The sequence below is a fragment of the Dryobates pubescens genome, chromosome 25 (genome assembly GCF_014839835.1).
Source record: "Dryobates pubescens isolate bDryPub1 chromosome 25, bDryPub1.pri, whole genome shotgun sequence".
Classification (NCBI taxonomy): Eukaryota; Metazoa; Chordata; class Aves; order Piciformes; family Picidae; genus Dryobates; species Dryobates pubescens.
This window is the reverse complement of record NC_071636.1, coordinates 7,681,355-7,693,593: the sequence shown is the minus strand read 5'-3', so window position 1 is coordinate 7,693,593 and position 12,239 is coordinate 7,681,355. Positions and strand designations below refer to the sequence as shown.

The 12,239-nt window shown below is 43.1% G+C and overlaps 2 protein-coding genes across 8 annotated transcripts in view; one reads left to right on the top strand and one right to left on the bottom strand.

Moving 5' to 3' along the window:
• P2RX4 (purinergic receptor P2X 4) overlaps positions 1–12,239 on the top strand; it is a 271,548-nt gene that overhangs the window by 125,946 nt on the left and 133,363 nt on the right. The window lies entirely within an intron of this gene.
• The window catches only part of KDM2B (lysine demethylase 2B), a 115,746-nt gene that overhangs the window by 62,594 nt on the left and 40,913 nt on the right, over positions 1–12,239 (bottom strand). For all 7 annotated transcript variants that reach the window (XM_054172957.1, XM_054172958.1, XM_009909592.2 and 4 more), the window contains 2 exons: positions 11,929–12,022; positions 10,912–11,065 (listed from right to left, as the gene is read on the bottom strand). In XM_054172957.1, the coding sequence (XP_054028932.1) occupies positions 10,912–11,065; positions 11,929–12,022 (248 nt within the window). The remainder of the gene's footprint in view (positions 1–10,911; positions 11,066–11,928; positions 12,023–12,239) is intronic.

Sequence of the window (12,239 nt, the reverse complement as noted above, 5' to 3'; positions counted from 1 at the left end):
CAGTTACAGTGTTTACTGAGAACATGAAAGCTTGTGACTCAACCACATCCATCCATGACTAAGATGCAAAATCAGTCTGTTCAACACACTGGGCCCTCAGCTATATCTACTGGTACCTCCAGTAGGGTTGCCATTCTTGTTAGCAGAGGTGAGAGACTAGGGCTTGGAACTGGACTGAGTCACATCAAACTTCTCTCACACCAGCATCAAAGCATACATCTTCAGATGTCAACAGTTTCAAACTATTACCAACCCTCCTTCAGAGGTGAAAGTTTCATAGCCTATTATCAACTTCCTGCAGCAACCACAAAAATCTCTTTCACTGCCAGCCCCACTTTAAAGGATTTTACATTCCTATTACTGGAGCTGATGAGACTGTTCTGACCCAATCCTGCAAGGGACTGAATTCATTTCACAGGCTCCAAAGTGAGGGAAGAATTTTCTATCACAATGAAAATCCAGGCATAGCAATTCAGGCAGCCACACACCAGCTCTTCTGCTTCTGCATTGTTTGCTTGGTATGGCAGCAGCTGAAGGACTAGCTATGCAAGTCTGTAGCCTCTGATCTCCGCAGTGAAAAAGGAATTGATCCTGCTAATGACCTGGGACCCACAAAGACCTAACTTTTTTTTTTCCCCTTCTTCTTCTTTTTTAATGAAAAGCATTACAATTTATAAACCAGCAGACAGTAAGGCAACACAGGGGGTAGTCAATTTTCTCCTAACTGTGCAGTACTTCCCATTAAAGCTGTGGCAGCTCTCCTTCACTTCAAGCTCAGTGAGGGAGCAGGAAAATGCCATTCAGCCTAAAGGATTCTCCAGCTAGCAGGCACGAAAGCTCTGCTCTGTGACAACCTTTAGACCGTAAAGGCCTGCAAAGCTCTGAGAAGTCCTTGAGCCACAGCAGATGGCAGAACTGGGGCTTTCATTTAAGGGCATATTGGTAGGAGAGAGACAGGGAAGAAAAGAAATCAGCACTAGAATTTTCTCCCTGGAAACACAAACTCATCACTCTGGATACATTTTTCTGAATTTCAGAATCACTGAATGGTTAGGGTTGGAAGGGACCTCTGGAGGTCCAACTCCCCTGCTTAAGCAGGACCACCTAGAGCCAGCTGCCCAGAGCTATGTCCAGATGGCTTTTCAATGTCTCCTCGGACGGAGATTCAAAGACCTCTGGCCAACCTGTTTCAGTGCTCAGTTTACAGGTCTGATTCCACATGATAAATGGGAGACATACAAAAAAGCAGGTGGCTTATAGCTCTGGCAGCTCTTGGTACTGCTGCATCACTCCTGCTCCAGTTAGTATAATTTCAGTTACAGAGCCACTCACAATGATCCAGCCTGTTTATCATTTCCAAATCAAGAACAACCAACTAGAAAGGAGGATTTTTTTTTCCATGTATGTATAGTGTGGCAACTACATCCATCAACACTCTCAAAACTCTTCATAGTTGAAGCAGTTCACCACCTCAGATGAAATACATCAGTCTGTACTAAGAGCAAACCAGTAGAAAAATAAACGATCTTCCTGATTGTAGCCTTTGGAAAGGCAAAAAGATCCACAGTTAAGGAAGTTTGAGCCACCTTCCACTAAGTCATCAAAGATTTTATGATTGGGGGAAAGAATAGAAACTGTGCTAAAGCAAATCTGTTGGTAGGTCCCCCAAACCAACTTACTGCATAGGTGCTGAACCACAACTGAGCAGTGTCAGACGGGTCAGAAACAACCAGACATCAGCACAACATTGCGGAGTTCCCACCACTCCTTCCCACTGCAGTTCCCCCTGCACAGATCAGTCAACGTGCAAACATACTGGAGCTGGCAGATCCAATGAGTTATTTTAATGGAATTATCAATATAATTCAAAACATACTTTGCTGTCAAATATTTGCAGTAACCGAGCTGAAACCTGGCTCTCTAGTCCTGTATGAGAGGTAGGAAGGAGATAGCCTTCATTTTCTAAGAAACAAAATGAAATCCCATCAACACAGTTGTTCCTCAAGAGTATGCTTTTACTACAACCACACAGTAGCCTCCTCCTCCTCCTCCTCCAAATTATGTTTCCTCAGTGAAAATTTCACAGCACTTCATGCGCTCCCACACACAGGACTCGGCTCACAGCGCTCTGCCAGCTACAGGACACAGCCCTGTGAGGGGAGTCACCTGCTGGTAAGACAGATTTTGGCCACTCAGCTGTATAGCGTTTTTTCAGTCACGCTGCATCCCAAAATAGTTTTGACTTGCCTGAGGAACCTACATGCAATATTGAAACTGCAAAGATAGAAGCGCTAAGAGGTGTATTCCAGGGACAGTAAGGGCAAGATTAGATGGGAGAAAAAAGAAGAAAAGAAACAAAAAGTCGAATTTACAAGGCAGAAACCACAGGAAGACTGGCACAGACATTACAAAGGGGGAAAAAATAAATCTGTTCTAATATTAACAAGACTCTGTATGGAGGAAAACTGAAGAGGCCAGCACCAGAAAAGTAGAAGTAGGAGGAAAGAGAGATGAGCAGAAAACAGGAAACCATTTCCGTGAGGGTAATACATTGTGGAAATGAGCTCTGAGAACACATAAGCTTGGATGGCACATTCGATTCATTCCCACAGCTTAGCTACAAACACGACTCAGAAATAAACCGAGGATGAATGTTCATTGTGACCATTTGCAAACAAGGACACTCATCTTCTAAGCTTCCCAGTTATGAAGGGAGGAAGGCAGACCTCCAGAATGGGAGCAAGCTGCATGGATACTTAAGACAAAAAGGGTGGCCAAGGGGATTGCTTTAGTATCCTCCGCACCAATCCATCCTGCCTGTCTCAGCTTTGGCTATGCTGGATGAACTGACAGGTCAGCTGACATGTATGATCATGTCACTGCATGCTGGACAGCCTGTCATGTCTGCTCATGTATGGCTGCATCTGTCAGCTCTCACAGCAAAAATGTGTCACAGCCTCCTACAGATGCCTCTGAAGCCAGTGTCATCAATTCTCTCCTCTGTGGCCACTCTGTTTACACAAACCCGGGCGCTACTGCACAACCCTCTGTGTTTCTCAGGTTGCTGCAAGACAGGAGATAACATCTCCCCCTTTGGTAGTACTCTCAAAAACTGTCATATTCTCCCCCAAAAAAGGAAGCACCAGAGTAAAATTCCACAGATTCAGTTTTATCCTTAATGCTAAAAAAACATAAGAGCACTGGAGTAGCATCAGAAGGAATGGATTACGGACTGAAAAAGTCCAAAGGCAGTGGAAGAAGATATTGCTAATTTTTGGCTGAGAAACAAACAAAGGCACATGCTAAACATTATCTAAGGCTACAATTAAATCTTACAGATAAGAGAAAAACACACACTGTGTGGCTTCAAGGATTAGTCACAAAGTACAAAACTCTTCCTCGTGGGTGACCAGTTTCAATCCAGCCTGTGTTGATGGTGGTAACCACTGAGTGAAGGTGGAGCCAGCTCATCCTTCCTTCTCAGGCTGATCTGACAGCTTGCAGCTGGAGCATGCTCTTGGTGTAACAGAGCAGATCCTGCACAGTCCTGACCCAGGAACAGGGAGCAGAGTACTTTCTGACCACACACTAGCCACACCAGTGAGGAGCTCAAGTAACTGTGGAGAGATGGCTTTGGAAGCATAGACACCACAAAATCACTGCTCACTATCCTCATTCATTTCAAGCCTCAGCAAGAAGATTGTCCACGTAGTTTTTCTGAAGCTGATTGTTTTTTATTTCAGCTCTTGGTGATACTTAGTAGTGGTGAGTATTTTTTTCCCCCCTCTCAAACCAATCCTGGTTTATGAAGCCAAGCCAACACCGAGCAGGAATTCTATTCAGGAGGCTCAGAAATACTCTCAGCCACTTCACAGTGACGAATTATTCCACCACTCCTAAGACACCCTTGAATATTTAGATGTTATCATCTCTAGTAAATCAAGAAGGTAAAATTAACAGTAACAGAAGCTTTTCCAAGCAGTTCAGAGATACGATCTCATTATCTTTTGAATTTTATAAAGCAAGTATTATTAAACACTGCAAACTTGTTAGAAGGTTTCAGGGGCCTGCAAATTCCTCCTGTATCTTCAAGGATGCAATCATCAATCTGAGGATAATATAAAAAAGAATATTAACTTATAAAGCTACAGGGCAAACAGACTACAAGCTCCAAGCCAAAAGCAGGCTGCATCTGTTTCCATTAGTAACTGAAGAGATATTTTGCTTTGTGATAGAGAAGCAGGCGTGTTTTCCTGCAATTCTACAGCAACCTGGGGTGGAAAAGGTGAAATATGTATGTCTCAAAAAGTGACTAAGGAGATAACCTGAGAGTAGGCACTGCTAGAAAACATTTTCCTCATCTCAGAAGAATGATTGTGTCATAATACTGCCCACAACCAAATCTATCAAGGAAACATCATGTTTTCATTTTAAAAGTAAAAAGAAAAAATTACTAATTTTGCCCCAGTAGTACAAATATCTCAATCTTACATCATTTGATAAGAATTAGGTAGAGCACTGCAGAGGAAAAATCCAACATTATGCTGTCACCTTCTATCTGAAAGCAGACACTCAAAGCAAAAAAAATCTCCACTGATCCTCTCCACTGATCCTCATTGCTTGGTCCCTGAAGGTTCCAGGCATGGAGCTCCCATTAATGTCAGTGGAAGCTCCCAAAATGAGAAAAGCTAACAGCAACCAAAAATAGCCAGGCAGCTATGCAGCCCTAGCACAACTGCCTGCAAAGAATTTACCACTCAGATTTTAATAGCCTGTCATTTTCCTTGATATAAAGACTGTATGGTACCTTCTGGCCCCATCACATAATAATTCATCAAATACTGACTGGCATAGCAGAGGTGACCGCACACTCATAGAATCACAGAATCCTCCTGATAACCAGCACTACACTATCTGAGGCACTTTGAATCCTTGCAAATAGCTGCACAGAGTCTAGCCCAGAACACCACTTTTTGCCCACATTCCTCCTTGAAAACATTCACCTGAGAAAAGTTGTTATTTCTGCATTTAGTTAGAAACAAAAACTTAGGAGCACCTTCCTGTTACCATAATAACCACCACAGCCCAACAAGAATATTCTGTTAGACTGTTGCTCATTCTCCAGCTCTCCAGAAATTAGGAGAGACTGTAGCGCCATGTTTCCATGTCAAAAGCCCTAGGGTGCATTATAAAGAACCTGAGAAAAATAAACCAAACAGCTTATTCCTCAATGGAACACTGCCAGATCCAAGGTGAAACACAACCGTTATTAAATAGTATGCAGCAACACCAGTGAGAAGTGTGAAGAAGAACCAGAAAGAAACATTATGCCCAGTTGATGGCAAGTTACCCTGTCTGAATTTTGACTGTAAGAATATCTAATAAATCAGCACTGCAAAGTCTTCTACAACATCTTCTACAACATGTTCAATCACAGAACCACAGCATAGTGAGCATTGGAAGGGACTTCTGAAGATCATCTAGTCCAAACCCTCTGCTAAAGCAGGGTGACCCATAGCAGACTGCCCAGGATCACAATGTCCAGGTGGGTTTGGAATCTCTCCAGAGAAGGAGACTCCACAACCTCTCTGGGCAGCCTGCTCCTGTGCTCTGACACCATCACAAGAAAGAAATTTTTCCTCCTGGGTTCCAGTTTGTGTCCATTACCCCTTGTCCTGTCCTTGGGCACTGATGAAAAGACTCTAGCCCCATCCTATTGTCCCCCACCCTTTGCCCAGGGAGGTGGTGGAGTTGCTATCACTGGAAGTGTCTAAAGTAAGACTGGATGAGACACTTAGTGCCATGGTTTAGTTGATTAGATGGTGTTAGGTGACAGGTTGGACTTGATGATCTCAAAGGTCTTTTCTAACCTGGTTAATTCTGTATTCCGTAAATACTTAGAAGCATTGAAAAGATCCCCTCTCAATCTGTTCTTCTCCAGAATAAATAACCACAGATCCCTCAGCCTTTCCTCCTCACAGAGATGCTCCAGTCCCTTCAGCATCTTTGTAGCCTTCACTGGACTTTCCAGCAGATCTCTGTCTCTCTCGAACTGGGGAACCCAGAACTGGACACAATACTCCAACGTGTGGACTCATTACGGCAGAGTAGAGGGGGAGGAGAGCCTCCGTCAATGCGTCAGCCACACTTTTCTTCATGCATCCAATCTCTGACCATATCCAATATTCCATTTTCAGAAATAATACACACACTAGGACTTCCTGGACATAATTTTATGGACCATGCAGTGGTCTGTTGCTGAGACTATTACTGTCAGTTTTTAAGACCAGATAGAAGTCACTCAAAATGTCCTAACTACCTGAGGGTTTGTGCTCCCCCACAAACACAGCTCTCTAAACTGCCAGTTCACACACATCACCATCTCATATCTTCAGTGTGCTGACATCAAAGTCACATATTTTGAAAGCCCACAGTAAGAATATCCACACAGAGTCAACCCTAAACCATACCTGTTCATCAGTCTGCTGCCCCAAACACCAACAGAGGCTTAGGAAAAACCCCCAGGATTAGAGCAACTCTCAGTAGTATTAGCCATCTCCTCCCAAAGAAGTCAAATCCAGTGTGTTTGCAAACTTCCTTAGACCACTAAGACTGCAAAGCCTGGAAGCAAACTGTATCTACAGCAAGTGTGGCAGCTTCCTTGGAGGTCAGCAGAAATGGTCTCCACAAGAAGAGAAGAAAATCCAAGTTCATCCATATTATAGCAGACTACAGTGGCAGTTATGCTCCATAACCAGCTCCAGTTCACCTTTTCAAGACACATAATGATCACAGATACCGCAGGAAGTGTTTTCCACAAGAGACTACCACCTGGCCTGCTTTTGCACATCTTGGTGTTGCATGTGCAAACTCTCGAGTTGCATTTCTCTTGATTTTGAAGTGCTGCTGTCCTCACCAAACACACATACACATTCATGAAAGAAAAGGTCATGTTTTGAAAGAGAGATTTGGCAGGAAATTGTGGGGTGGAGGGAAAGGCAAATGAGCTTAATGTATTTCAAACTACTGCAAGATCTTGTTTGTAGACAGTAACGGGGATGGAGGAGAACAACAACTATATCAATGTCAGAAGACAGTCAAAATGGCATATTCAGCAAGACCAGGAGACTCAAAAGAACAAGCAGATTGAAAAAGGATTAATTTTTCATTTTGTGTGTGCTTAGTTTTGAGCTTGAGTTTAGGTAACAACAGTGATGCTTAGGAGGGGACAAGAGAAAGAACTGTGGTGTTCAGAGAATTGAGGCAGAAGGGAATTTGATGCCTAATGCACCACTTGAAAAACCAAGCACAAGGACTGAAGTAAAAGATGGTTTACAGAACATAAAGACTGAGAAGCCAGATGAAGGGCAAGCAGAGGAGAGAGTAAAAGGTTCCAGTGAAGTTATGCAGCAATGTAAAGGGGAAAAGAAAAATTGAAGTAAAAGGAGAAGCACTAAAGATATTCTAAAACTGGGTAACACATGGGCATTAACCTAGTGAGCAGTATTTCAAACAGGCTGCAGGGGAGCAATCAGAACGTGACAGAACAAGTGGCTGCACACAAGCCAGAAACACGTGCCTACAGTAATCCTGAGCTGCAGAGATCTGAGGGATGCAGCCCAAATACTGCTTCTGCATGTCCTCAGCACAGTGATGAGATATCTGAACTACTTCTCCTTAATAACACCACGCTGGACTCCAGACACTTAACACATCTTCCCTGGAAGTCATCACCAGACAAACATACAGTACAGTAGAAAGATACAGCACAAATAATGCTGGACAAGCTCTAGATCTGATTGTGACTGATAAAACGTTGTTGTTTCCCTACTGGAGCAATAACTGAGCACTGAGATCATGCTTTTTCTCTTCCAAATCATGTTTGTACCTGAAAAGCACACTCCATAAAGAATTTCCCTTCTCTTTGGCAGATGGGTCAGGCACACAGCATGTAGTGTCCACTACACCAGAGTAAGATGTGTTATCTTGACTGAAATTAATCTGCATTCAACTTTCAACCATATGAAAGAGGAAACATTGCTAGTGGTTAACAGACACAGTGCAAACACCCTAGGGCCACAGAATTCTTTACTAATGTCTTCCTGCACATGGAAGGACAAGTTCTCTCCCATTCTGGGAAAACAACAGTCAGATTTCTGCAGAAAAAACACCACCACACATGCACTGACACTGGCAGCAACTATGGCTTACTCCCCTCCTGAACCTTCAGCTGTTTTAACATCTTGACTCTATATCTGACCACAAACTTCAGCACAACACAGTGTGGCATATTTCTCAATCAACAACTATGCTGACATCAGTTTAGACAATTATATTACAGGAAAAGGCCAGGTTCCTAGCTGATTTTATCACTCTACCACTGACTTTACCAGAGTTGATCATCCTCGACTCATCAGTGGGAACCAGTGAAGTGGGAGGTGAGAACTTGTGCATCACTTGTTCGGAGATGTCCTGTGTGGCCATCAGGAGTGTATCTTGGCTCCTATGCAAGGCCCCAGGCTCTGTGTCCCTCAGAATCCCCCTTTACTTCTCTCCATCCCACATTTAGAAGGGCCTCTTCCTAAAACACTGCAGGATGCACCCCAGCCCATAACGACTCCCAGTGCTGACAATACTTCACTCAATTTCTCTTTGATACCACAGCTGTGATTGTGCCTGTCAGCGCTTTGCAGGGTTAGAAGCACAGGTAGAAATTAACTGGTTTAAACTTAATCCTGAAAGGATGATGGCAGTGATGGAGAGGAAAATACCCTGAGGCCCTGGTGAGCACTATAATTATGCCTTCTGTAAGAATAATTCCCATTCTTGTCCAAGTGGTTTGTAGTTTCAGGGATTTACTGTATCTACTGCTGATCCTAGGCTCTCAGAGAAACCCTCCATCTCCCACAAGCCCATGGTCTCGCTCCATGATGTCCCTTGTTACAGTCTTCCCTACCTACTTCATCTTTTCACTGCTAGAGTACAGTCATGTTTCTAGGACCAGCCTCAAAAATAACTTGAAAACAGGGGCAGAGAAGGATATTCTGTGGAAAAAGTCCTTTGCTGAAATGTTCTCTCAGTCCAGCGGAGCACTAGCAGTATCACTCTACACTTTCTGTGACCAGACCTGGACTTAGAAGGTATTTTCCTTGTGGGATAAGCTGAGTCTGGTCAAGAGTTTAGTGGGCTCAACTGAAAGGGAGACACCGGTTTTACAGGCATCCATTATCAGAACCTAAACACTTCCAGAGTACACAAAAAAAACACATTCAAACATTAACTAATGCAATACATGCACAAACCAGGGCAGAAAGGTCACAGGAACTGACCTGTTTTACACAGCTACGCTCAATTTGCTGACCTGGAACAGCCTTTAATTAGGCATTTCCATACGCTTAAAACAAACACAAAAATAATGCCTGCTCACAGACAGGAAAGATTTGCAAAGAAGTTTTCCAGACAAAATACAGCAGAACAAAACCCCCTGAATCCTTGAGGTGCTTACAGATAAATTATTCATATATGCCTTTCAAATATGGTGTGGAGCCCAAAATAGCTGAGGTATTGGTGTTCCTGTACTCTGGCCTTTCCTAAAAAATAGCAACTATAGTCAAACACCAGATTTGGAATCACTTCATTTTAGCCACCATGTTACAGCTGTGTCCTGCACAAGTGCTGACAACTTGCTGTATTCCAATTGCTGAACATGACTAACATCCAGAAAGTCCAGTTGGTAGGAGGCTGTTGGCAGGTGAGTAAAGATAAATACAAAAATGCAGTAAGGCACACTCAAACCCCTAGTTCAAACAGTTGCAGCACATTCTGTTTCAAGGGAAGATCTAATACCTTTAATGGATCAACTCCTCCAACCTCAGTATCATTTTGTCTGTTGCTGCCCAGGCTGATTATGACCAAATACTTACAAATATGCAGCCTTCAGCAGATATAATCAATGCTCCCTAGTTGGTAAGAACACTGTCACTATCTTCACATGACCTGCATTCTCCCTGTCTCCAGGATTAAAATAATAATCCTATCTCCACAGAGTAATTCTAGAGCTGTCTGGAGCTTTCTGTCATGTGGAAAGGCTACCTATATTTATTTCCCTGCTAAGTTCCACTAGGCATAGCCCATGTGTTACATCACTATAAGCAAACTTACGGTCCCATAATAGTCAAAGAAAGCAACACCTGATGAGGAGTGTTACAGACTGCACCTTCCTTAACCCAGTTTAGGCAGGAGCAGAAAGGGCTGAAGCCACCAGCCTTCAAAGCAGCAACTATTTAGTTGCTTTGCAGGAAGAGCATGAATCATCCAACACACCTACTGAGGTGGGCCGCAGTGTAAAAATTAAGTGTGGCTGGGCTACTGGAAGATGTCCAGATTTAGCACAACCTCCACCACCAGAAATTCTCAAGAGTTATGACAACAAGCTAAAGTTGTTTCCCCAAGAAGCAACTCCGAGGGAGCACAGCACCTGCTCTTCCTCATAGTGAAATCTCCACTGAGCTCTATCAGGGGGCATAGAGACCCACTTTTGGCTACAGAGACAAAGAGGTAAGTTAAAGAACTGCAGACGAAACCTGCCAGAAGAGATCACAAAACCAGAAAGATATTTCTCCAGGAAAGCAAATAATAGCCAAAGTCAGAATAACTCTGATGAGAAGTGGTAGACTGAAAGCCCCAGAGACCCAAGTCTTCTTTTTCCTAGCACAAGTGATCACTGCACACTTCCTCACAGCACATCTGCCATCGGTCTGGCTGGGTCAATTTCTGGAAGAAATTAGGTGCATTCAGTTTCTAACCTTTCTTTTGCCACAGCAACTAAAGAGGTCAATACGGGACTTAGATGTGAACAATAATTTTACGGAGAACTGTTGGTTTCAAAACCAGCTAGTTAACAGGTGATACCTGAAGGAATGAAGAATGTGTAGCCTTGTTTCAGCTCAATTCTTTGGCATCGTTCCACCCTGTCTCCCAGAAAGATATCACTTTGCTTTCCTGAGAGAACCCATTCTTCATAAAGTTCTAGATTCTGCAGAGTAGGTGGAATCAGCCAGAAGATCTAAAAATAAAAGAGAGATTCAACTATTACCAACAGTCAACAGAAATAAACAGCTGAGAGATTGCAACAAGGTTATCATGTTAAAACAAATGAACACATAACACCAGCTTTCTGCACAAAACATGTTTTCAGGTGCTGCACACAGAGGCAGCCAGCAGCAGCAATTAAGTCCATGTGCTGGAAGTGGCAAGATAACTGTCAGTTATCACCTCTCTTCCACAAAACATCTGGCTCAGAAGATGCTTGCAGTTTACTTCCAGTGGGCTGGTATATTACAACGCCACTGGACAACACAGATGAACAGTACCTGTACCACAGAGATGTTCAATATGCTGTACTTACTTCAATTCCCACCACATGCTACCTATACTAGAACTGGGGAAAAGCAACCAAACCAGCAAAGATGTCAGTGTAGTCCTATGTTCTCACACTTCTGTATCCTGCAATATTTCACTTCCAGCATAGGGTGCATGGGCACGCTTAAGAAACATGGAATCGCTAGGAGGAAACAAAGCTCTAGCTACAGAAGGAGACTTGTGAGGGCACTCTGACCCAAGAAGGGTACACACAGACATACTCACTGCAAGACACTTCTAAACCGTGCAGCAGTAGCAAGCCTAAAAGCATCACCACCAGCAGACATCACATTTGGTATTTCACACAAATCATCCACTTGTTTCCTGAGGGTGAATGGTGTCCTTCTAGTTCAGCAAACTTTGTGTGCATCAACAAAGTTAGCTGAAATAGACTGATCACTGACTGCATCCCCCAAAACAAGGGGGAAAAAATAGAAGAAACTTAACCCCTTCCCTCCTTAACAGGCACAGATAAATACAAACAAACATCAAACAAGGTTCACCTACCTTCCCCCCACGGAAAACGTGATACCACACTGAAGTGCCACCAAAATCAATATGAAAATCGGTAAAGCATCCTTTCACACTCATCAAACAGTACCTGTAAGCGGAGTGAAGGACAAAAATTAATCAGTCTGAAACAGTATTTTTCATGTCTTATTTTGCAGAAGTTAACCGTAGTTGCAACACCGATTCTATCAATTAAGCTTCTGTGTTTACAGAACATGGATTTGTCTCAGGAAGTAACTATAACTAGGGTTCTGCTGAAAAATCTCCACATTCAAGTTTGTTGTTCATACAGCTGGAATGAAAGCTTT